This window comes from Martes martes (assembly GCF_963455335.1).
Source record: "Martes martes genome assembly, chromosome: 10".
Taxonomy (NCBI): Eukaryota; Metazoa; Chordata; class Mammalia; order Carnivora; family Mustelidae; genus Martes; species Martes martes.
This window is the reverse complement of record NC_137898.1, coordinates 2,972,032-2,998,488: the sequence shown is the minus strand read 5'-3', so window position 1 is coordinate 2,998,488 and position 26,457 is coordinate 2,972,032. Positions and strand designations below refer to the sequence as shown.

The 26,457-nt window shown below is 56.5% G+C and overlaps 1 protein-coding gene across 2 annotated transcripts in view; it reads right to left on the bottom strand.

Moving 5' to 3' along the window:
- SHANK2 (SH3 and multiple ankyrin repeat domains 2) overlaps positions 1 to 26,457 on the bottom strand; it is a 471,077-nt gene that overhangs the window by 166,173 nt on the left and 278,447 nt on the right. For both annotated transcript variants that reach the window (XM_080817139.1, XM_080817138.1), the window contains exon 15: positions 13,927 to 14,002. In XM_080817139.1, the coding sequence (XP_080673265.1) occupies positions 13,927 to 14,002 (76 nt within the window). The remainder of the gene's footprint in view (positions 1 to 13,926; positions 14,003 to 26,457) is intronic.

Sequence of the window (26,457 nt, the reverse complement as noted above, 5' to 3'; positions counted from 1 at the left end):
TGCTGGGAGAGGCTGGTGGCTGGCATTTAACAGCTGGCTGGGTCTGCTTTGGGAAAGCCTATGATCCACCTGAGGAGGTCAAAGTGCTGGCCTGCCTTCCTCCTCCCTTCTTCCCTCTTTTCCTCCCTCACTCCCTCCCTTCCTTTCCTTTTTCCTTCCATCATCCATCCATCTATCCACCCACTCACCCAGCAACCACCCATCCACCCATCCACCCACCCACCATCCATCATCCATCCATCCATCTACCAATCCATCCATCCATCCATCCATCCACCGTCCATCATCCATCCATCCATCCGTCCGTCCATCATCCATCTATCCATCCATCCATCTACCCATCCATCCACCATCCATCATCCATCCATCCATCTACCCATCCATCCACCATCCATCATCCATCCATCTATCCACCCACTCACCCAGCAACCACCCATCCACCCATCCACCCACCCACCATCCATCATCCATCCATCCATCCATCCATCCACCGTCCATCATCCATCCATCCATCCGTCCGTCCATCATCCATCTATCCATCCATCCATCTACCCATCCATCCACCATCCATCATCCATCCATCCATCTACCCATCCATCCACCATCCATCATCCATCCATCCATCCATCCACCATTCATCCATCCGTCCATCATCCATCCATCCATCCATCCATCCACCATCCATCATCCATCCATCCATCCATCCATCCATCTATCCATCCATCCATCTACCCATCCATCCACCATTCATCCATCCGTCCATCATCCATCTATCCATCCATCCACCATCCATCATCCATCCATCCATCCGTCCGTCCATCATCCATCTATCCATCCATCCATCTACCCATCCATCCACCATCCATCATCCATCCATCCATCCATCTACCCATCCATCCACCATCCATCATCCATCCATCCATCCATCCATCCATCCACCATTCATCCATCCGTCCATCATCCATCTATCCATCCATCCACCATCCATCATCCATCCATCCATCCATCCATCCACCATTCATCCATCCGTCCATCATCCATCTATCCATCCATCCACCATCCATCATCCATCCATCCATCCGTCCGTCCATCATCCATCTATCCATCCATCCATCTACCCATCCATCCACCATCCATCATCCATCCATCCATCCATCTACCCATCCATCCACCATCCATCATCCATCCATGCATCCATCCATCCATCCACCATTCATCCATCCGTCCATCATCCATCTATCCATCCATCCACCATCCATCATCCATCCATGCATCCATCCATCCATCCACCATTCATCCATCCGTCCATCATCCATCTATCCATCCATCCACCATCCATCATCCATCCATCCATCCATCCATCCACCATTCATCCATCCGTCCATCATCCATCTATCCATCCATCCACCATCCATCATCCATCCATCCATCCATCCGTCCATCATCCATCTATCCATCCATCCATCTACCCATCCATCCACCATCCATCTATCCATCCATCCATCCATCCATCCACCATCCATCATCCATCCATCCATCCATCCATCCGTCCATCATCCATCTATCCATCCATCCATCCATCCATCCATTCCCCTATCCATGACTCCCCCAACCCTGCATTCTCTGATGCTTAAGCACTTGCCAGGCCCCATGCCAGGTGCCAGGGAAGAGGAGATAAGTCAGAGTCAGCTCTGTTCTACCCTGGAGGAGACAGACATAGGAAGTAGGAGGTGGAGGGAGCAAAGACACAGCCACTTCCTGGCCACGCCCTCCTCGGGCCAGGTGACATTGAGTTGGGGGTTCCACTTGCTTCTTGCTTTGGCTTCTCCCAAGTTAGGCACCAAAGGCCCTCCTACCTCCTGGAGGAGGAGGGCTCAGAAGACCATGTCTTTGGCCAGAGGTGGGGAATCAACATGAAAATCTCCTGAAAGCCCACTGACTGCCAGGCACAGCCTTGGGAACACTTCCAGAACTGGCGTCCCCATATTCTCCTGGAATAGCACCCCCTTGGCATCCTGTGCCTGAACTCTGAATTTCAGGGTCTACAGTTTTGCTGAAAGTATGTTCATTCTCAGGTGACCACAGGCTGGTCCTTTGGGTGGTTGCAAGCAGAAGGTATAGAATTCTGTAACCAGAGTAAACCTTGGGGATGATATAGCCATTTTCCAGGTGGGGAAACTGAGGCTCATGCAGGCAGCTAGTGTCAGAACTGGGACTGGGACCCTGGCATCTGAAATTGGGTCTCATCAGGCTCAAAGCTAGTCCCTAGGACACCAGATTAGTCCACCTAATTACATATTTGAGGACCGGCCCAAGCAGACTCTGAACCAGGGTTATGGGGTTGGGGAGGGTAGGAGGAAGGAGACATGGATCTTGGCTCGGAGGGTGCTGGGGCTGGCTCGGGGTATCTCTTCCTGCCTCTGTGTTTCAAGGCTCATGCTGGCAGCCTGGACTCAGACGTGGTGGGAGTATTCACACTGTGGACACCAGCAACTGGTATACACACCAGGGTGGAGAGAAGCAGGGGATCGAGAGAGGCCAGACACAGCGTGGGGTGCATGGGGGCAGAGGTAGCTTTTGGCAGCTAGCATTGTGGAAAACTTCACAGAGCCCTGTAAGCCCTGTGCTTTGGCTGCTGAGTAGCTTGGGCATTTGGGGAGGCAGCAGACCCATGTGCAGGCTCCGGTGGGGAACGAGTCCTGGGGGCCGCGTGGGGGCTTGTCTGGCCCCGACCTGGAGGACTGCCTGGAATGCCAGCTTCCTCCTGCTGCTTTGCCACCATCCCCCCCCCCATCCGCCTGTGCTCCCCCCCACCCACACACCCACTCGCCACCTGGGAATGTACTAAATGTGGTCCGAGGGGGCTCTGAACCAGGAGGCTCCCTGTGGTAGGGGACTCTGCTTCTAGCCTCCACGTAGGGGCCGCTGGATCCAGAATAAAGGTGCCAGGGCCTCCTGCCTAGTCCTGCCAAAAAGGGTGAGATGAGAACGAGTGCCCTCCGTGACCCTCGGCTTCTGCTTAGAGCCACGCGTGTCCCTGGGACCAGCAAGGTCCAAAGCCTCCCATTCAATCGCTTTACACTACTTAAGTGTGGGGGACAATGGCTGTGGTGAAGCCAGGCTACAGTTAAGTCCTGGAGAAGGAGGCGCCCTCCCTTGGGCCAGCCAAGCCAGCAGCCCCTGTGTCAGAACCAGGGTATACCCACGACATATACAAAGTGCCAGGAGTCTGCAACATCATCTATTAAATCTGATTCTCAAAGCTCCGTGTTGGGGGCTGAATCACAGATTTCGATTTTCAGACGCCAGGAGTAGAGTGAATGGTCTTTTCTATAAACCTCCTCCCCCACCAGTCAGCATCTTCCACCCAGCCTGGCCCCGGCATTCCTCGGACCCGTTCCTCTCACCGCTGCTTCCTCACCTGGGCATCTGTGCACACGGACTACAAAATAAACAAATGAATAAAATACCCCAACCCCTCGAGTTTCAATTTGGATCCTACTGCATGCCCCATGATTTGAACAAGAGCTGCATCTGTCTGCTTTGGAGTTCCTGGGGTAAGAGGGGCAAGGGACAAGGGACAGGACTCCGGGCTTCTAACTTTTTGGCGTTTGACCTGAAGGAACACCCAGTCAGCTTGGACTCTGCTTTGAGAGCAGCTCTTGGCAGAGAACCGTCCATTCATAGCTGCCTGCTTGTTACCAAAGATATCCTGAAACCACTTCTCTCAGCTTTAGAAGCTCACCCATCGTTGAAAGGAAAGGCTCTTGGAACATAACAATGTGACTGTCAAAATAATAACTTACACGGACAGGTTGAAAGTGGAGGGAATCTCCCAGAATACAGAGCAAAAAGGTAAAGGGACAGGAAATATGAGAAAGAATGAGGGGCAGGTGGAATGGACTCAAATGGGCTGATGAGAAATCTAGAAAGATGAAACCGAGACAGGAAGTGAGGGCATTTTCAAGGAAATAATTTTCAAGCACATTCTTGAAGTTGAAACTGCTTCAGTTCGAAGGAGCCCCCAGGAAAGTGAACATGATGAATAAAGAAGAGGCTTATACCCAGACCCATCGTCATGACATTTCAGAATATTCAAGAAAAGTAGATACACTGAAGTTCTTACAAAGTTTTGGACACGAAAACAAATGATCACGTACGCCACAGTGAGGATCAGACAGCGCCATAACCTCTCGCCAGCAGTGAGCAGGAGCAAGATGACAGTGAGGTGGTGCCTCACCAGTTTAGATGGGAAACTATTTTGAATTTTGAATCGAGAATTCTACAATGCTGAGCACATTTGAAAACCAGAGATCTTTCAGACATGGAGGTCTCCTACTGAGGTTGTTACTTGAGTGTGTGTCGCAGGAGAACAAGGCTAAAGAAGAACCTCACTTGCTCAGTAGCTCAGTGAAGGGAAGTATCGGAACGATGACTGTGCCCTGGGAACTCGGGGAGGGGCCCAAATGGGAGGAGAGAGCCCCAGCAAGAATGAGAGGGGTGCTGGTGGTAGAGAAGAAGCAGGAAGATATTTTAGTGGCACACTGAAGAAATAATTTCACTTCCACAAAAAAAAAAAAAAAAAAAAAAAAAAAAAAAAAAAAAGGCAATCAGAAACTCAAGGAAAAAACAAGAGCTTCAAGTGAAAATCATGATCCTAATATTAAGCTAAACTTTGGCATTACTTTGAACAGCTGATGGAGGTGAATGAAGAATCCAATGGGTTCTCATATTAGAAAGCCCCTTCCCCTGGGTCTATAAAGAGGAACTACAGTCCTAGCCTTATACTTGGAAATGATGTAAACAGTTATGGTATCATGATAATATAATGCTTTCCGCTGTTTTTTTTTTTTTTTTAACTTTTGACTCCAGCTTATAGACAGAACCTCAAAGACTTTTACAGCAAAGAATTAATGATGCCTTATGTTGTTAAATTAAGAAATAAAGGGCTGGGCGCCTGGGTGGCTCAGTGGGTTAAAGCCTCTGCCTTCAGCTCAGGTCATGATCCCAGCGTCCTGGGACCGAGCCCCGCATTGGGCTCTCTGCTCAGCGGGGAGCCTGCTTCTCCCTCTCTCTCTGCCTGCCTCTCTGTCTACTTGTGATTTCTCTCTCTGCCAAATAAATAAATAAAATCTTTAAAAAAAGAAGAAATAAAGGGATAAGTCACAGAGTTAGGGAGGTAATCCTCAGAAGACCAAAGCAAAACAAGTGAAAAGATGTCAGCTCACACCTGAATGGGTGTGAATGGCTACTGTCAAAACACACAAGAGATGATCTAACTAATCTAACAATAGATAATCCAGCTAGAGGTAATTCTAACTATATAACTAGTCAGAAAGGCTACTGTCTAGAAGACAAGAGATAACTCGCGTTGATAAGGACATGAAGAAATTGGAACCCTGGCGCACGGTTGGTGGGAATGTAAACAGGTACAGCCGCTATGGAGAACAGTACGGAGAGGCACCAAGAAAATAAAAACAGAACTAGCAGAGGGTCCAACAACACTACTTCTGGGTATGTAACCAAAGATAAATGAAAACACTAACTCAAAAAGATTTCTGCTCCCCACGTTCAATGCAGCATTACTCACAACAGCCAGGATGCGGAAACCAGCTAGGTGTGCGCTGATAGAAGAATGGATAAAGAAGCGGTGTATGTACGCCTGGAATACTATTCAGCCATAAAAGGAAATGAAATCCCACCATTTCCAACAACAGAATAAACTCTGAAGGCATTATGTTAGGCGAGATAAGTCAGAGTACGACCAATACCGTATGATTTCACTTATACATAGAAGAAAGCAAAACAAACGAACGAGTGAAAAAAACTCATCGACATAGAGAACATACACAGAGGGTCTAGTGGTTGCCGGGGCGGGGGATGGGGGTGTGGATGAAACGGATGAAACTCTCAGCCATAAGGGAATAAAATCAATCCCAGGGATGTCATGGACAGCAGGGGAACCAGGGTTAATAATCCCATGTCATATACTTGAAATTTGCCGGGATACTACCTCTGAAAGTTCTCGTCGTAAGAGACAAAATTTGTAACTACGTGAGGTGACAGATGTTAACTAGACTCGTCACGGTGGTCGCTTTGCAATTTGAACAAATATCAAATCATTATGCTCAATACCTGAAAGTAATGGGCATGTTGACTGTATCTCAATAAAAAAAAAAGAAAAAAGAAATAAAAAAAAAAGAAAAAGAGAATAACGGGTAATCACAGAGGCAGGAAGGTAGTCCTCAGAAGAAGGAAGCAAAATGAGTACAAAGTGGTCCCTCCGCCAAGCAGACGGCAGGGGTGGGAGACGTGGTTTCTTTGCATTCCTAGCAGCGTCTGTGTGGTTGGTTAAATTAATAACTAATCTTCCTACGTAATGAATGTCCTATTTGTATCAAAATTTGTGGAAGGGGGAGAAGTGTTACCGTGACAATGATGAGGGTGGGTGTCCTGGTGCAGTCAGGGGGTGTGGACAAAATGCTGAGGGCCGACCTTGGAAAGCAGAGGACGGATGGGGAGAAGGGCAGGATTCCCCAGATCCGCGTGATGCACTGAACGCGGGAGGGGACAGGACCCGGGTCTCGCACTCTGGGCACAGGCGGGCTGTTCATCACGACGGTGACGGCAGAGGACAGCATTTTTTAGGGGAAACCAGTGGGACGCGTTCTCCAGGGCCATGGCTCACCTGGCTGGTGATCTGGCTCTCGCTGTCATATGCGTGCCCATGGTTCCCCTGGGACACCCTGACGGCGGGGCTGGCATGCACGGGTGTGCTGACTTCTTACATTGCCTGTGCCAGGGGATTCATCCCTCTCTTTCTGGTTCTCCAAAAATTTACAAATTGGTATATACTTGCAAAAAAAATAAAAATACAGAGATGTAGGGAAGAAACAGCAAAATCGCCTTGGTCCCTATCCCAAAGGAGATGTCCTGAGGGCTTCATTACTAATCACCAGGCCCAGCCATCGCTTAACAGGAGAGAGAGAGGGAAAAAAAACCCCAAAACCAAAAAAACAGAGTATGTTGTCTTACGAATCCAGCCAGTGAACATGCTCAGGGGACTGATGCCTTTTTTTCTCAAGTCTAAGGAATCATAAAGAACCACAGAAATATAAAATAATGATGGAGGAAGAGTGGGGGGAAATCAGTGTTTCTTGCCATTCAGTCCTTACTACCTACACGCTGAGGCAGTCTTGTGCAACACAAAGTTAGGGCTTCAAAGGAAAGCCAGCTACCCACACATGCCGTCCGCAATTCAGCTTCCCTCTGGGTTTACACGGCGCATGCCTCTAGGCTGCGAGCATGAGACGAACATCTCCCCCATTCATCCTGTCATGACCGCCACCGGGCACGTGGCCGGAGCTGCTCGTAGGGGCACCCCTTCGCAAACCGGGTTTGGGGTTTCAGGGACTGAGGCACGGAGAGGGATGGCGAGTTGCCTAAGGTCACGCATGGTGTTCGCCGGAAAGTCAGAGGAAAAACCCCAGGACGCTCTATTTTCAGGAGCCTTACAAGGCTTCAGAATATATGCACGTACTCTCCCATTTTTAGAGTCTGTCTCTGGAAAGAGCCTCAGGAGACGGGCAGGGGGGTTCTGTCTGGGGAGGAGTGGGGGCCGCGAGGTGAGGATGAGAGGAGGGACCTACTCTGGTGCTGAACCTGCACATTCTGCATTTCTTATGCATGCAAATATATTTCCAGCTGCCAATTTAAAAATGCACACAATTGGACGGTGATGTCAAAGCCACGAAAGCAAGCGGCTATGGCGCGCAGATGTCCGACTGGCCAACAGGCACGATTTGCCATGCTTCTAATCCCATGGGTCTCCCTAAGTTAGAGGAATGACAGCCCATCCCATTCTTAGATGCCTTCCCCGCGTGGTGCTTCTGAACGCAGTCCTCCTGGGCAGGGCCGAAGCGGCAGGTGCAGTGAGAGGTTCTGAGAGGAATTTGCTGACAACAGGGAACGGGTCCAGCGCCCACTCACCTCTGGTGTGCCTCCCTGGGAAACCCCAGAGATGGACAGCCCTCCTCACTCCCCACTCACCCCATAAGCAGTGCCTTGGTGGGTCTTGTCCCTTCTAACTACACTTTATACCTGGAAGCCATCCACCTGCCTACCCCTACCTCTCCCCCGGCCCAGACCGTTACCACCGCCTGGCCAGGAAGATGGCAATGGTGTCACAACCGGGCTCCATTCTTCCTTCTGTCTGTTTTCCTCCAGCAAGGTTACCCAAATCATGTCACCCTTCTGCGTCAAGCCTCTAGTATCCCCACTGCACGAATGGGAGTAAATCCACTTGCCTTCCACAGAACACAAAGTCCTTCTGTGGCATCATCCCTTCTACTCCCTTCCAAGCCACTGTTGCTTCTGTGTGGTAGTTTCTCTTTTGACCTCAGGGCCTTTGCATACGCTGGGCTTTCTGAAGATGGCTGATTCTCCCCAACTGTCAGGTTTCAAATCAAAAGTCACTTTGTCACAGAGACTTCCCTTGGCTCCCTATATAAAGCTGGCCTGCCCCCACCCTGCCCAAGAGACTATATGGCGGGACTGCTGATTTGGTCCGTAGCATTAATCACTAAGTGGGACTCTCTAGTTTATTTATTTATAAACTTTGCTATTTTCACGATTTAGGTTTTAACCTACATGAGGTCAGAGACTGTGCTGGTCTTGTTTACCTCCACATCCACAGCTTCCTGAATATTTAAGTTTTGACGAATATTGGTTAAATGGATGGACAGATAAGAGGAATAGATGGGTGGATGGCTGGGTGGATGGGTCGATGGCTGGCCGGCTGGCTGGCTGGATGGTTGGTTGGTAGAGTTGGTAGATGGCTGAATGGGTTGTTGATGGATGAGTTGGCAGATAATTGGATAGCTGGATGGATGGGTAGATGGTTGGTTGGTTGGATGAGGTGGTAGACGGCTGGATGGCTGGTTGATGGATGAGTGGGCAGGTAATTGGGTGGCTGGATGGATGGGTAGATGGTTGGTTGGCTGGATGAGTTGGTAGACGGCTGGATGGCTGGTGGATGGATGAGTGGGCAGGTAATTGGGTGGCTGGATGGATGGGTAGATGGTTGGTTGGCTGGATGAGTTGGTAGACGGCTGGATGGCTGGTGGATGGATGAGTGGGCAGGTAATTGGGTGGCTGGATGGATGGGTAGATGGTTGGTTGGCTGGATGAGTTGGTAGACGGCTGGATGGCTGGTGGATGGATGAGTGGGCAGGTAATTGGGTGGCTGGATGGATGGGTAGATGGTTGGTTGGCTGGATGAGTTGGTAGACGGCTGGATGGCTGGTGGATGGATGAGTGGGCAGGTAATTGGGTGGCTGGATGGATGGGTAGATGGTTGGTTGGCTGGATGAGTTGGTAGACGGCTGGATGGCTGGTGGATGGATGAGTGGGCAGGTAATTGGGTGGCTGGATGGATGGGTAGATGGTTGGTTGGCTGGATGAGTTGGTAGACGGCTGGATGGCTGGTGGATGGATGAGTGGGCAGGTAATTGGGTGGCTGGATGGATGGGTAGATGGTTGGTTGGCTGGATGAGTTGGTAGACGGCTGGATGGCTGGTGGATGGATGAGTGGGCAGGTAATTGGGTGGCTGGCTGGATGGGCAGATAGATGGATGGGGTGTATTCATCCTAGAGTGAGAGCCTGAGGTCTCCCCTTCCTCTCCCAGGTAGACCTTTTCTGGACGCCCTATGCTAATGAAGTTGGAGATCTGATTTAAAGCTAGTGGAAACTCGATTCTCCCAGACGCTGTGTTGAGGAATGTTTTTAAAAACAACACGGAGATATTTGTAAGCTCCTCTGTAGAAACGGCCCCAGGTCCTTTGCTTTCGGATCTTGGTCGTGTGCCCACGTTTCTAGACCCTTCCGTCGTGTGCGCACTGGGTGGGCGGAGGGGAATCCTGAGGGGAGACTCGGCCAGAGTATCCGGACACATTCAACAATCCATGGGTGTGTTTTGGTCAGACCACGGGCAGTGGTTCGGTCTCTGCCATTTCCCCCCAAACTCAGCCCTGTTCCATGGCTGGCCCTGGGCAGCCACACCTCCACTGTGGGACAGAGGGGCTGCGGGCACGGGTCCCGTACTCCAGGCGACCAGGCCTCACATGCTGGCACAGGCACCCTTGTGGCCGAGGAGTGGGTCCTTAGTGTCGCCTTCCTTCCTCCAATGAAGCGGGTAATGACATTGACTTCCAAGGTCACCGGAGGGTGGGCAGGCAGCCGTGATCAAAGCAAGGCGTGTTGGGCACACGGCGGGAGGCTCATAAATGGTGCTGTGATTCCTCCCATCTCCTTCTGGGCAGTGGGAGCCCGCAGCACGTCTGACTCCCCTGCCCTGGGAAAGTTGGGGGGGGCGGGAATCCTGAGCCACGGTCAAGGCCAGAGCTTTTCTCATTTACTTAGAAGCTGCCCCTTGACCTGGGTGTGGCTGGAGGTCCCTCTTCTCTATGGTCTCACGCCCTGGTACCAAGCCAGTGGTCAGGAACCTATGAAACCGAAGTCTTCATCTGGGCACCAAATCACAGGGAGGCAGAGCCGGCAGAGATCGCTCAGGTCACCCCAACTTTTTAAGACGTTCTGGCAAAAGAACGCCCAGAATGCTTGGCTCCCTGCACTGACAGGGAACTCATCCCCTCCCGAGAGAAGTCTGTTCTATCTCTGAAGAGCAACAATGGGCCCAAACAGCAGTGCATGGCCCTGGTGCGTCCTGGTCATGCTGTCGCCACATGACAGGCGACCTGGCCAGCTCGGCCCCGCGGTCTTCTCTTCCCCTGGCTCCTGGTCAGCTCAGGCCCTCCCACAGCTCCTGTGTGTGGAAGCCGCCTGTTTCCAATGCTGAGGGTTCGTGCAACACCCAGCTTCATGCACACGGATGGACCCTGGGCGGCCTGGGGCGGCTCGAGCGCTGCCTAAAGCCACAGCCTGCGGACGCGCCGCGCTGTCACGGGCTCTTCCCCAGAAGCCCCCCTCCCGGGCTGGATGGCCCTCCACGTAACCATGGCGACAGCTCTGGGCCTCCTCGGGGCCGCGGGCACACCCTCCTTCTTAGAACGGAAGCAAAGCACGACAGGCCCACTGGCGGTGACCACGTGGTGCGGGTCCACTCTGCCAGGCAGCCTCTTGCTGCTGCAGAAACCCCGCATCTGACCCTGACGGAGACGCGTCAGGAGAAGCCCGGGTCAGGCATGGCTCCCCGGAAGCCCCTGGGCGTTCTCTCTTGGCCCTCCTGGCGCCAGGCCAAGATCGCCGCTTGAGCGTTCAAAGTCAGAAAGCGGGCAACGTTCGTAAGATCTGGAAAGTCGGCCACGCCCCTTAGGAGGGGACAGCCCAGCCCCTCTGCTGGGCATGGGATTCCTGTCCTAACACCTCTTGTGGGTGACAGAGGGGTGGCAGGGAGGAGGCAGCACTAATAGCCATTCCACGGCTACACAAACACCCCAGAGAGCGGGAACCCAGCCCCCGTGGGAGAATGTCCACAGCAGCACCATTCGCAGGAGCCAAAAGGTAGAAGCCGCCCCGACGCCCACCCACAGAGGAATGGCGAGCAGAACATGGCTGACACAGACGACGGAATATTCTCCCTCCTTAAAAAGGCAGGACACTCTGACACCTGCTACCACATGTTTGGACCCAGACGCTATGCCGAGTGAGACACACTCATCACAGAAAACACCAGTGCTATGTAATTCCACTTTTCTGAGGGCCCCGGGATCACCAGATTCAGAGAGAGAGTGGACGGTGGGCACCGGGGTTGGGGGAGGGACGGGGGTCGGTGTCTCAGGGGAACAGAGAGTGCGCAGGGGGTGCTGGGGCCAGGGGAGGGCTGGGGGTTGGTGTCTCAGGGGGACAGAGAGTGGACGGTGGGCACCAAGCTGCGGGAGAGACGGGGGTTGGCGTCTCAGGGGGACAGAGTATGGACGGTGGGCACTGGGGCCGGGGGAGGGCTGGGGTCAGTGTCTCAGGGGGACAGAGAGTGGTTGGGGGGCTCTGGGGCTGGGGGAACGATGGGAATTAGTGTCTCGGGGGACAGAGGGTGGCAGTGGGTACCGGGGCTGGGGGAGGGATGAGGGTCGGTGTCTCAGGGGGACAGAGGGTGGCAGTGGGTACCGGGGCTGGGGGAGGGCTGGGAATCGGTGTCTCAGGGGGACAGAGGGTGGCAGTGGGTACCGGGGCTGGGGGAGGGCTGGGAATCGGTGTCTCAGGGGGACAGAGGGTGGCAGTGGGTACCGGGGCTGGGGGAGGGATGGGAATCGGTGTCTCGGGGGACAGAGGGTGGCAGTGGGTACCGGGGCTGGGGGAGGGATGGGGGTCGGTGTCTCAGGGGGACAGAGATTCAGTCTGAGAAGATAAAAAGTTCTGGAGACAGATGGTGGGGACAGCCACACGGCTATGTGAATGTACCTAATGGCACTGAGATGTGTACCTAATAATGGTCGAGATGGTAAATTGTATGTATATATTTTATTACAATAAAAAGTTGAGATACTTTTACCTGCTAAAAATGGATGAACCTTGCACCCATGATTCTAAGTAAAAAGGTACACATGAAGGGTCTCGTGTTGCGTGACTCTGTTTCCATGAAACACGCAGGGAGCCGGCTGGTGGTTTGGGGCTGGGGGCAGTGAGCATGGGGCAGGCCTGCCGAACAGCTGGGAGCTCTGGGAGCTCCCTTTCGGGCGGATGGAAACGATCTGGAACTAGACCGGGGCTGGTTCCCCAGTACGTGAATGCACCAGCATCACCACCGCGCAGTTGGAAATGGCAGTTAGGTGACGTGAATTTTAACTCAGGAGAAGCAGAGACGAAGGAGGGCAGGTTGGGTCCCTCACAGGCAGCCGAGAGTGAGGAGCACAGCGTGGGCTGCTCACCACGGACTGGGGGGGCCCGGGGCCGGGGGGCAGAGGGTCCAGACCCTTCCCCAGCCCCAGACTAACGGAGGAGATGGTTTGGTGGGCTTCTCAGAAGGGGCCCCAGGGACGGCCGCCAGCAGGGCCGGGAGCGGGACCTTCCCTTCCCGTTGGGTCACACAGCCGGCATCTCCTCCCTTTCCCTGTGTCGCAAACTAACTCTCACTGAGGCCACCATCCACTAAGGTTCCTTCTCCACCCCATTCTGGCCCCCGGAGGGGGACCTGTGTTTGTGACAGAAACGGGGGGTAGAGAAACTCGGCGCGCGAGGACATTAAGGGCCTGAAAAGCGGAAGTGGCAGCAGGGACACTGGCTGGAAAGGCAGCTCGTTTCTGAGCTGTCCGTCCCCTCGCCCTACGGGCCCCCGGCCTGCCTCGGGCTCTCCCGGAGTTACAAGGAGGAGGCGTGAGAGACCTGAGCACGACGTGTGCGTCTGTAGCTTCTGCGGGGAAGCCGGAGCCCGTGCCCCGTGTCGCATCACCGAAGGTACACGGCTCTCCGCGTGCACCGGACAAGCCCCCTTTGGAGCGGCAGCCCACAGGCAAGCCCGCCATGCTCAAAGGCGCCGCCGGCTTGGTGCCACGCCTTTGCCGGGCGAGGAGCCTTTCCGTCCGCGGACTTCAACTCGGAGGCAGAAGAAAGAGGGAAACGCGGATGACGGGGAGCCCCAGAGCCCCGCGTCCTCAAGATTCGCACGGCCAGAAGCTGTCATCAATGACGTCCGCGCTGCTCCCCGCCCCCACACGAGGCCCGGGCTTCCCGCTCCGGGGCACCCCACAGGGACGCTCCAGCCCGACCCCAAACCCCGGGCAGTGCAGAGACCGCACCTCGGGCAGGTTCTCTGGAAGACGGTGGCTTCGGTAATGTGGCCCACGTGCAGGGGGTCACAGTGGCCACAGCGAGCGAAACAGTCCGGGGGGTCCGAGGGCTCCACGCAAGGGGGCCCAGCGCTTTCGCGGTGCATCTGAGCCCCTCTGACCAGAGAAAGAGCCTTGTCTTACCTGGTGGCATCGAAGCTGTCGTAGGACCCGACCGTGTAGTGCCGGAAGAGCTTCTTGCTGCGGTCCGCGCGGGTTTCTGTCCAGAGAGGGAAGAGAAACACCGTTTAGAAAAGTCACAGTCCCCAGACGCAGAAACCAAGCGAGGCCGGCCGGGCCTCTCATTGCTCGACCTACGAAGCGCGAGACCCGGTCTCCGGGGGAAAGACCTCGGGGGAAGCGACGGCTCGTCTGGGAGCTCTGACTTTGCCAAATCGAAGGAACGCCCGTGAACCTCAGGACCAGCTTCCGAAGGGTCGGGAGCTCCACTCCGAAATGGAGGCAGAGTCCGGGGCCTGGGAGGGAGAGGGAGGGGGCTCTCTGCAAGGAAGACAGCCCCGTGCTGTAAGCCGGAAGGGCAGCGAGACTTTGACACAGGGACCTTTCCAGAAAGGTATTTTCAAGTGCTGCCGGGCCTCCCAGCAAACCCAAAGACGGCTGCTTTCGGGAGGAGAAGGCTGATTGCTCCTTTTCCGGTCAGACCTGCTCTTTTCCTAGAGAACAAACAAACAAACAAAGCCCAGAACGTGATTCACGTTCCTAATGAAGCCCCCGCCGGCTTCTCTCACTCCGCGGGGCTGGACGTGAACTTGACGGGACGAGACACGAGCGCTGCAATCGGACGGAGCGGACGGCTCGGGGCTGGAGGGAGAAACCCACCGCCACGCGAATACAAGGAATTCGGAGGCTCCTTGATTCACTGCCCAGGTGTGTCCAGGACAGCCTGCTTCCTAAACCCTAGAGAAAACTCGGAGGGACCATGCGACTGGCTTCAGGAATACAGCTCAAAACCTCACGGAACCTCTTTGACCCTTTCTGTGCTCAATCCACATACCCAGGTCACCATGCTTGTATCCAAACCCCCAAACACACAATTTTGGCTCAAAAGTGAGCACACATAAGCATACTGAGAAGGTCAGCACAGTCTTTCTAGGCTCCTTTTATGCCCGGAGGCAGCTAGTTCAGCAAAAAACGCAGGCTCGCTTTCTATGCTAGTATGGAGTTGCCTTTGGGGGATGGGAGGCGTGGATTCCAATCCAGGACTACATTTCCCAGCTCCCCTTGCACACTGGCAGGGTCACATGGCCGCTTCCCACCAATGGAATGTGAGCCATGGAATGGAAGATTCCATTGCGAGGATGGGGGGGGTCTCGGTGCGCTTCCCTACCCTCTCTGCAGCTTTGCCCAGCTCAGAGCGAGGATTCCCGGGCCTGACTGGTTGGCGGAACCCTCTAGGGTTCCCACAAGATGCCCTGGTCTCCGTATGTGGAACTGTTGAAGTGAGCAACAGTTCTATTCCTCAGGTGACACTTGAAGGACTCATTGGTACGGCAGCTAACACTGTCTGCACGGATGGGCAGGCCAGGTGCTCTGGGACCTGACTCCCCCCTGGCTCCCCACCCCTTTCCCATCCCTAACCCTGACGCTCCAACAATACAAAGTGTCTGATTCTGTGAACAGAAGCATCATCGTCACCATTGTCATTGCGAACACTAATTGAGCGCTTACTGTATACTAGGCCCTGTTCCAAGTGCCGTTCCTGTATTCCCTTCCTGGAACTTCAGGACCCCCACAGTGGGGTGTGCACGGCTTTGCAGGCTCAATCACATCCAGCCACCGCTCCAGTCCTGCTCAGGACCTTGGGGGTCCCCCCCCCCAACCCACCAATGGACTTGGCCTCCCTCTCTCTGCGCTCTATGTGTCTCTGTCATATCATCATAAACATTTACAGAGTCGTTCCCCTGTGCTACGGTCTGGTCATCTGGGCTCAGCCACTCACTGGTCACACCAGCCCAGCGAGTGAGGTGGCACTGTGCCTGTTTTAAGGATGGAGATGGTAACGCGGCCAAGGCAAAGTCACACATTCATTATGTGGCAGGGTCAGGATGAGTGCCCCGACTGGCGGAGGGGCTCCAGGCCCAAGCCCAGAGCACCAGACCCCACCAGCTGACCCCTGGAGGGGCTCCAAGTCCCCATGCTCTTCACAGTGCCCAGGAGCGGAGGCTGGCCTCTCCATACCACACCACACCCCCATGCCTAACCCCTGGTAGATGCTCAGTGCCAGCGCTTGTCCACTTAATCCAAGTGGCCTACTGTATAATTAGCAAAGAAAACACACTACACACCATCGGAGTAGCCCGAGTACATGGGACCCTTGCTGTGCTGGGCACTGGTCCAGCCAAGCTGCACACACCCCATCTGTGTTTGGCACCTGGACAAAACGGGCCAAGATGTTTTGTGCACTCCTGCCCTCCTCCCTGGCTTCTGTAGCGCGCCTACGTGCCATTCGAGTCGTTTCTTAAGCCCACGGGGAGACAGGTCCTGTTCCCCACAGGCAGGAACTAGGAGACTCATAGGGGGTGGGACCTCTGCTCTGCTCTCTGGAGCTCAGAATCCTGGGCATGGGGTGAAGATGGGGCCTGCAGATGGGGACCTTCTGTGGTCTGGGCTAAGGACGTCAGCAGTCAGGTGACCGTGGAGGAAGAACATGGGCCAGGCCATGCATCTGGCCAGCTCTGCCCTGTGACTTCTGCATGGGGGCCCCATATGTGCCAGGCCCTGAAGGGATATGTGGGATTTGAACCTCACTGCATTATGCAGAGTAGCTCATGAAGCCATTGAGCCACTGTGGGGACTGGCTGGAAGCTGCTCTTAGTACCCTTAATTACCTCACTTGCTTAAGCCCTATGTAGGCAGCTCTGTGCGGGTTGTCTGGGCAAGGGCTGGACACTGAGACCTGACTGGCGCAGGCCTCTGGCTAGAGTCAGAAGCTGTGGGTTCCAGCAGCAGAGAGAGCGTGCAGCGAATGTGTGTGCGTGTGTGTACATGTATGTGCGTGTTTCAGAAAGGGAATCATTTCTAGGCAAGGTCAGTTAGCCAGTGGTTCCCAGACTTTGAGATTTCATGGACCAATAAAATTTAAATAAAAGAGGGCAGAATGTAGACTGACATAAGATTTACCAAGTATTTCTTTTGGCCCAGTAAAAACACTGAAAACAGGAAGATTCCCTTCTGTCCCCTCAATGATCTTATTAGACAAAGGAGACCCATAGAAGGACCTGCTTTATGAAAACCTCCCACTGCACAGGTCTTTCCTATCCTCAGGCTACTGGACACAGTCACACCTCTGCTCTCAGATATAGCCCCAAAGATCAGGGAAGAGGGACTCAGGGACATATCATAGCCACCATCACCACGATCATCACCATCTCCTTCATCATCATCATCATCACTTTTATCACCACCATCACCTCATCATCACCAACACGATCACCATCATCATCACCATCATCACCTTCACCATCACAATCACCATCATCATCACCGCCATCACCATTGTCATCATCATCATCACTATCACTATCATCACCACCATCACCACCATCACCATCACCATCATCACCGCCATCGCCACCATCACCATCATCACCACCATCACCATCACCACCATCCTCACCATCACCATCATCACCGCCATCACCATCATCATTACCATCACCACCATCATCACCACCACCATCCTCACCATCATCACCATCACTACTGCATCACCATTGTCATCATCATCACCATCACCATCATCATCACCATCACCATCATCACCACCATCAGCATCATCACCATCCTCACCATTCTCACCATCACCATCATCACCGCCATCACCATCGTCAACATCATCATCACCATCACTATGATCACCACCATCACCATCATCATCATCACCATTGCCACCATGACCACCCTAATCATTATTATCATTACAGCAGCTCTGCTAAGTCATCTCTTCACTCTGTTAAAATGAAGTCGGCCACCTTATCTGGTCTTCACACAGAACCTAGTGGTAAGCGGAATCTTGCTCCCGATTTACAGAAGTACCAGAGTAAGTGATGAGGGACGTGGATTCAGTGTCTACTCTGAGGGTAGACACTGAATCCTGTGGCCCTGCCCTTGCCTGGCCTCAGTTTCTACCTGGAAAGAGAGAAGGTGGGCTAGACTGCTCTCAGGACGCTTCCCCACTGTCACAGTGTGCAACTCATGTCACTGCCAGGCCTGGTCTTTGCTGGCAAGCTGGGACCGGCTGTTACTGTGCAAGGAGATGGGGGCTGCCAGCTGCCTGGGCTAACCCCTTCTCGTGACTCACTGATGCAAACGTGAGTCATAGATATAAACTGTGGACTGGGCAAAGGGGAGGAGAAGCCGGAAGTTCGAGGCCAGCCCAGCATTGAGGGGGGCTGTGCCCCTTTCCCAGGCCTGTAGTGTGAACAAACCCCCACCCCCTCCACTGTGTGCCTCTGGGTCTGCCCTGCAGGGCCCCAGCACTGGGGGCAGGAAAGGAGGCGCCACATGCCACGCCGGGGGCCAAGGGGCCTGTGGTCAAGTGAGGTCTACAGGCCACTGTTCAGGGCAGGCCTTGGGGGGCTCCTGTGCCCATCTCAAATTGAATAAAGGAACAGGTGTCTCCCGTGGGACAGACCTGGGGCTTACAGCGGACCTGAGGAGGGAAGGGGCACAGACCCTGTCCATCGTTCTGATGTGGACATGGACACACATGTTCAAAGACTGTGGGCTGGGCGACCCTGTCACGTACACGCCCATCATGGCCCACTCCAGGCTCGCAAGGGCGGCCCGAAGTCCACGAGACCTCCAGAGGGCCACAACAAGAGCCCTCAGGGCCCCCACATCTGCCTCTACCCTCCCTCCTGCACCGTCACCCTCTGCCTTCCCCTTACACTGAAACGACTGGCCAGCCACACCCTTCCCAGTCCATGTGCAAAGACATTCCTCTTCTCTTGGGCTGTGCCTCCCTGTTCTTTGGGGTCAGCCCTTCCAAGTCCAGCCACGTGGCCAAGGGAGGCTGCCCAGGCCCCCCATACCACCACTGCCCGGCCCTGGACCCCGGCGTTTGGCAAGGGAGCCTGGACCGGCTGTTCCTTTGACCACAGCAGGCGCCTGGCCCAGGGGAGGCACAGGTGACCCGGGCTGGGACAGTGGAGTCCTACTCCTGCCGCTGCTATTTCTACTCTTGAGGCCACCATGGGGGACACGCCGCCTGAGAATGAGTCACACCGAGGACAGTAGAGCAGCTGGCAGGGAGGAAGTGACCGACTGCCCTGGTGACATGGTCCGGAGCCCGGCACGCAACCCGCAGCTCTTCCCAACTGTTCAGTTACAGGTGCCCGATGCATGTCCTTTTCGGTTTAAGGCAACGTCGCTTACCATCGCTAGAGCTGGGGACGCTCAGAAGGACGCGGTTACGTCCTTCACCATTTGCAACGCTGCACCCAGAAGCCAGGAACAGCCCCCCCGCAGGTGTGGTGTTTACTCCGAGTCCGTGTGCCTGGAGAGAGGGCTGCTCTCTTCTCCATGGGGGGGGGGGTCCTGGAGGCACTACCTCTCGGGGGGCCCGGCACCCTGTTCACCACAAGCACAGCTGTGCCCCAGGCTGGCCCAGGGATCGTGCTGGACTCTGCTGGACCCCATCATTAGGACTGAGGGAACCCACGGCCCACACAGGACCCACTGGCTTTTCTCAGAGATGTTCTGAGACCTGGATGCTGAGGAAGGGGATGTGGCGTGGTTGGATATCCTTGAAATTAGTTTGGGTCCGTGAGTTTCGAGAAGTGACCTGTGTCCCTTCTTGGATGGACAGAGCACTGAGTCTCCAACGAGAGACCACCCCCTGCCCCCGATGCTGACTTTTGCCCTGGGGCACGGCGACCAGAACATTTAGGATGGCGATCATTCCATCAGTCTGGGGTCCCCTGGTGAGCCCCTGGGACACATGACAGACATGTGGCACGAGAAATAAACCTCTGTGGTTTTTAGGTTATTAGGATCAGAGGCCCGTCACTGCAGCTCGCCCAGCAGACTGATGCAGACGGAGCACAGCCTCCCGCAGCAGCCTGTACATCCACGTTTTGCTCACCCCTGAAGCTTCCTAAAGCCAAGAACCAAGTCATCTGCAGCCAGGCGCACCCCCCCCCCCGCCCCACTCCAGGCAGCAAATAGTCAACATGTCTGCAGTCCCTCCGCTCTTGTCTGAGTGAACATCGGCCCTGGCCCGGACTGGTGCAGTAGCCTTTGTCTGCCTGTTTCCACGCTTACCCCTCCCCTCACCGATCTATTCCCCACAAAGCAGAGGGAGCTCTAAGAAATGTAAAACTTAGGGGGATCCCATGGTGCTATTGTTTTCCAACAACTCCCTGTGGAACAAGAGGCACATCCGAGTACCCTGGGATGACACAGGCCTGACACTGGGTGGCCTCCCCTCCCACGGCTCTCCCTCCTCCAGCACCTCCCTCCTGACACATTGGGTGCCTCACTGTTCCTTGCAAATGACGAGCGGGTCTGCACCTCAGGACCTCTGCACTTGCTGGACTCTCTCCAGGACATGCTGTCCCCAGCTCAAATCCCGCCGCCCCGCTGGAGTCCCGGCTCCCACCGCGGGGACCGCACACTCAGTGCATGACGGTCCCCAGGCCCTTGGGTCCTTTGCTCCTAGTCACTCTTGGCAGTTTCACATCCTCAGGTCGGACTGTGGAGGATCGAGGCTGGAGCACAGTGTGCTGGCCCCTTGCTCCTCCTGGGGATGGCTGGGGCAGAAGCAGCCCACCCTGCGCACAGGCACACAGGAGTTCTAGTCCCGACCTTGACGGTGACAACATGACCCTCCTCGCTCCGCCTCTCCGGCCGCAGCTTCTCAGCTACAAAGCCGACCACTGGACAGAGTGACCGCTGAGTCTCTGCCATCTCAACGAGACACCTCCCCTCCACCAACCATGTGGCTGGGGGCCAACCCTTTCCCAGGAGAGGGATGTGCCCCCAGGCGCCCCACAGAGGTGCGGTTTGGGGGGACACACCCCGGAAGCATCTTTCTGAGCGTGGCCTAGAAAAATCTACACCGAAAGAAAAAACTCTAGAAATCCCGATCCATATACCTCTCGCGACTCATGAAAGGGAGCGACAGATGGCATGACAAGCCTTGGAGTGTCTGCATTGAAAATGGCCCTTTACGCCGAGCTGCTGGGAAGAGGATCCCGTATAGCTTGGCAGGGAAGCCAGGAGGGGCATCTGGGGAGAATCTAGTGGCCTCGGCTCCTAGAGGGTGACGGGTGCTGGAAACAGGAACCAGGAAAGCGATGTTCTCAAAAACCCTGCGGAGATTCTGAAGGGCCAGCAGTAGTTCAGAGGCCAGTGTGGCAGGGACAAGGGCTCCCGGGTCAGGAGATGCCTTCGCGGGGAGGGCGAGCAGGCTGGGTGGGGCCCCTCCCGCCCAGCCAGGTCCGTGGGGACGGCACCCCCTGCTCACGGGCGCCCGTGTACGGGAGAGGCACGCAAGGAAGGGCACAGATGTCTGCATCTAACAGGGCAATTGTGAGCCTAGCCCCTTGCTGGCTGTGCAGCCGGGCTGGAAAGCGCTTCTCCAGGCCTCGGTTTCCTCATCTGTGAAAGGGGCCGGCAGCAGGGAGTGACAGCCCTGCAGGGACCCGTGCACTTGTCAACGGACCCAGTGCAGGCCGTCGGGGACTCTGGTTACGTTGCGCTACCAGAGTCCGGCCCCCAGGACGGAGGAAAACCCCAACTGTATCCGTGTGTGTGACCTCAGGAGCTGCCTGTCCCCTCCCCCCCCAGAACTGATGTGGGGCGGTCTCCACGTCCCGTTCGAAGTGAGCACCAAGGCCGTCACCATAGGGAATGGAGGGGGACGCAGCTGAGTCCACGCGACCCTGCAGAGAGCCAGCTGAGCTGGCCCGGCTCCTGGCCAGGGCTGTTCTACCTCCAGACCCTGCTTTCTGAACCAGGGGAGGCTGGGCCACGCCTTCTGCCCTCGGGTCCAGGAAAGGCCCCGCACGCTTACAATCCGGGATGTTTTTTCATGTGACCCTGTTCATATAGGCTTTAGGGTTCTTGCAACCAAAAGAGCATGGTCTTCTGGTTACCCTATCCCCCTGCAGAGAAACTGTGACCACGGGGACAGTGATAGTGTCCCAGGTTTCATCCCGAGGCCTGGCTTGGCGGCCCGTCCCCCACGGGGCTTGGAGCACCCTGGCCTCCCGTTTGGGACGCCGGCCTTTACAGTGACGATCCCCCCTCCGCGGCTCCAAAGACCCCTCTCAGCCCTCGCCGCACACCCCTGTCCCCGATCACCTGCGGTCACAGAGCAGTTAAAGTGACCGGACGAGGGACACCAGACCCACAAGGGGTTCCGTCTCCCCTGCCCGTGAGGAAGAAAGAGCCTGGGGTCAGCCGCAGGCCCGAGACGAAGCACAGGGTCAGGAAGCGCTTCTGGGCCCGCTGCCCCGGTCCACCCGTCACGCCGTGGGGGTCACGCAGGTAACGCTGCCCCGGTCCACCCGTCACGCCGTGGGGGTCACGCAGGTAACGCTGCCCCGGTCCACCCGTCACGCCGTGGGGGTCACGCAGGTAACACGCCGAGCTTCCCGTCCTGCTCTCCACGTGCCGTTTCCCGAATTTACTCGGTTTACAGACGACCGGCCCGGATGCTGCTGCGGGAGCGCGCACGTGTCTTCAGGACGAGGGGCAGAGGGAGCCCTGGCTCACGGCAGCTTTGCGGCAGGCCGGACGAGGTTCTCAAAACGAGGACGAAGAACTCCGGTTCGTGCGAGCCCTGGACAGGCCAGTCCCGAGGGGGACGTGAAGAACTCAGTTCCGTCAGGATTGCGGCTCACACCAGAAAAGGGCCCAGGATCCCGGGCAGGTTGGCGCCGGCTGACTTCCTAGACCAGGCTCGAGAGGCAGGGCTGAGCCACGGCCACTGGCCAAGGGGAACCAGGGAGGGTCACTCTAGAGGCGGCACACAGGTGTCCCCTCCGGGCCGCGGGACGGAGGCGGAGAGGAGGCCGTTCTCTCCAGACGCTGCAGAGAGCACTGCTTGGAGGGAGCTCCTGCTGGGACGCAGGCGGTGGCTGCGGTCCATGACCTTCGCCACGGCCTCCCTCCCTGGACACCAGGTTCCACGGCACAGGGACGCCATCCAGGGCTGGGATGAATCTAATTCCAGGATAAAACCGTTTCTCCGCTGTGGGTTTAGGGGCAGCAGGGGATTTGAGCCCTGGCTGGTGTGGGGTTGGAGGGACAACAGGAACCGGACTATGGGTGACCCCCTGGGGGGTGGTCCGCAAGGACACGGGGTCCCCTGTCCTGCGGCTCCCGGGGACAAAGTCCTACTGCCAACTCAGCACGTGGGGAGTGGATTCTCCCCAGAGCACCCAGCTAAAAGCCCGCCCATCTGACACCCGGCCATGGGCCCCAAGACTGAGCACAGACACCGGGTGAGCCTGCCTGCGCTGTGACCCTGAGCCCCATGACCCCATCAACAGGCAGTATCAGGAGCGCCAAGCCTGCAGCCACGCACGTCAGCACAGAAAACGGACAGGGCTGGGGCTTTACTTGTCCAGAGTCCTGTTTCCTATTTCTCTGAAGAGTGAGCTTCAATCCTACCAAAAGGAGAGACAGAGACAGAGACAACAAGGAGGGACCGGAGGCCTGTGCTGCTCCCCGTGTCCCTCTTCCCCTGGAATCCCGGTCCTTGCTGGCCCTCCTCCTTGGCCCCTCACCCAAAAAGGGCAAAAACTGCAGTGGGGGACACCTGAGTAGGGAGCAGCTCCGAGCCCAGCCCCCACCGTGGTTCTGGGCATTGGGTGTTTCCTCTGGGCCGGCACCGAGTCAGACGCGGCCCGGCAGCCTCCTGTCACGTCACAGGGCTCCGGACCGTACCAGTCCAGGCCCCCTGATGCTGTGCGTCCACAGGCCGCCCTCCCACAGGCTCCTCTGATCTCCAGTGGGTTGTAAATCACACACCACGCAGGCTACACCCCAGGCTGGTGAGCCAAATGCAGAATCGGAACCACAAGGAGGAAAGAGATTACCGATGGGGATGAAGACAGAAATAACTTTTCTTTTTTAAAACCAAAGATGCCGACGGGCTCATTGCAAAGCAGAGAAACAGGCAGACAGGAACGCAGGGAGATACCAGGAGTGGGCACGAAGGCGGGCGGGCTGGGCACTGGCATGTGGGGTCGGGTCGCCAGGGCCAGCGGGGGTCACCTCCCACCCTCAGCTGACCCCAGAGGGAGTGCGAGGGGCTGGCTGGGGCAGCGGGCGGGGCGGGGGAGGCGCAGCCCGCTCGTTCCCCGGGCCCAGCTCCACTGCATCCCCGGCCCATGGGGCTCTGCTGACGGGTCAGTCCCACCACCGCCGGAGCTGGAGGTCAGGCCGCGCCGGTGAGACACTCGCTGGGGCACAGAACCGCAACGTGGACGTTCGCTAGTCCTACCCAGATCAGTGGCTAGCACAGCGCAGGGCTTATCCATGACCCCAGCCGCAGAATATTTACGCAGCACCTTGTGGTCCGCGGCGTTGGCCCAGCAGGCGAGGCAGGAGAAGGCAAGGACACTGTTGTTACGGCGGACCACGTGCCACATGGACCCTTTCCTGTGGCTGTTGTAATGAACGGCCACAAACCTCGTGGCCTACCACGACAGATGCGTTTTCTCATAGAGGTTTGGTGGTTGGAAATCCAGCCCGGATCTGACCGGGCTAGGCTACAAGTGTGGGCAGGGCTGTGCTCCCTGCAGGGGTGGGGGCGGGGGCGCCGGGGAGAATCCGTCCCTTTGCCTCTTCCAGCTTCTGGAGGCGCCGGCACTCCTTGGCTCCGGGCCCCGTCCTCCATCTGCAAAGCTCTGGGCCAAGTCCTCAAATGCCATCGCTCTCATTTGAACCGAGTGCCTCCCTCCCCCACTTGGAGACGGCTGGGATTCCGCGGGCCCTCCTGGACGCTCCCAGATAATCTCCCCGTCTTAAAGTCAGCAACCAGCAACCTTCACTCCATCTGTGACCTCCCCTCCCCTCGGCCACGCATCCGAGCATAGTCCCAGGATCCAGGGCTCAGGACGTGGACGTCGTTGGGGGCCACGACTCTGCCCCCCACAACTGCAAAGAGACCACACCTAGAGGGAGCCCAGCTGGGCCAGTTGTGCTCAGATTCCGCGCTCGTGAGGGAACTCAGAATCCTGCGTCCAGGTCAGAGATTCTGAGTGAAAGAGAAGTGGTTTGCCAGCAAATGCCTTTCCCTGTTTGCAGGGGCGAGACAGCGTGCGTCCGAGTTCCAACCGAGTGACGGCGAGAGCCAAGGTGACCGCTCAGCTCCTCGGACACTCCACCCGCTCTGTGCGAGCTGGGGACGTGGGCCTTATCTCAGGGGCGCGGTGGTTCTCTGCGTGCTCGGCAGCCCCCTGCACGATGCCCCCTTCAGCAGACAGAGCTGGGCTCTGCACCGTGACTTGGTTTCCAGGAGCTGGAGCCGCTCACGTGTGGGGTCACGGTCAACAAGCACCTGAGTCACTGGGGTCTCTTTACCCCCAGTGCCCCGAGCACGGCTCCCCCTGTCTCCGGCCCGTGCACACGCGTGTGCTGGCTGTGTCCTCTCCAATCTCCCTTCCTGTCCGGGTCTGGGCACACCAGCCCAGCGCACACACAGCTGGGCAAGGACCTAGTGGCAAGGTTTTCTGCAATAACCACATGCCTTGGGTTCCCCTAAAGTTGGCACAAGTGTGCCCGCCCCTACCCACCCTCTAGGGCACACGTCATGGGTCCCAAACACTCAGCCACCATGTGCTCACTGAACCTGTGAACTCCAAGTGCTAGAGGCAAAGGCAGGCGGTGTGGCGCGGGGCTGATTGTCCTTCCCTGATAAACAGCAGTCACGTGTGAGAGCTGGACCCCCTCCCCGGACCGCTCTGTCTTCTCAGCCATCCCTGGGCGACTGCTGGTCACACTGTAAGCTCCCCGAAGACAGCTCAGGAACTACGTGGTGGCTGTGTTACTGGGTGAGTGGAAAACCACTGCAATTATACCTTCACGAAGCAGTCTTTTTGCCTCATGGGGCCCCTTGAGGCCACGGGGCATGTGCCCCCACACGCGAGGCCTGCCGGCCCCGGCTTCAGCCACCGGTCCACAGGAGAGGTGAGTCCCCGCGCCAGGAGGCCGAGGGCGCCCAGGTGCAAGGGCCGTGGCTCAGCTGGGAGGCTCAGCAAACAGAACGCGGGACCACCCGATGGAGGCAGGGGCCAGCCTCTGAGGCGGGGCTCAAGGGAGGGGACTCGAGGGAGGTGACCCCAGGCACGGGGCACATCCCGCTGCCATCACCGTCCCCCTGCATTGATAGTCATCACCTGTCATCCTGCTGTAGGGGACGTTTCCTTGGCCCTTCCCATGCACCCTGTGCTGTTCCAAACGCAAAATGCCTGAGCTCCTTCCGGCAGAGCCAGCTCGCCCGACCTCTACTGCACAGGTGAGGAAGTGACAAACATCAAGGTGGAGCGGGACGGGGGCTCCAGGCCCGGTGACCCAGCTCCAGAGCCGGGGGTCCTGCCCCGCCCTGCCCTGCACACCTGGGGGCGCAACACTCCCCCGCCCTGTGCTGAGCACCTTCCTCCCCGGAGCGTCGCCCGCGGACTCCCTCGCCAGCACCTC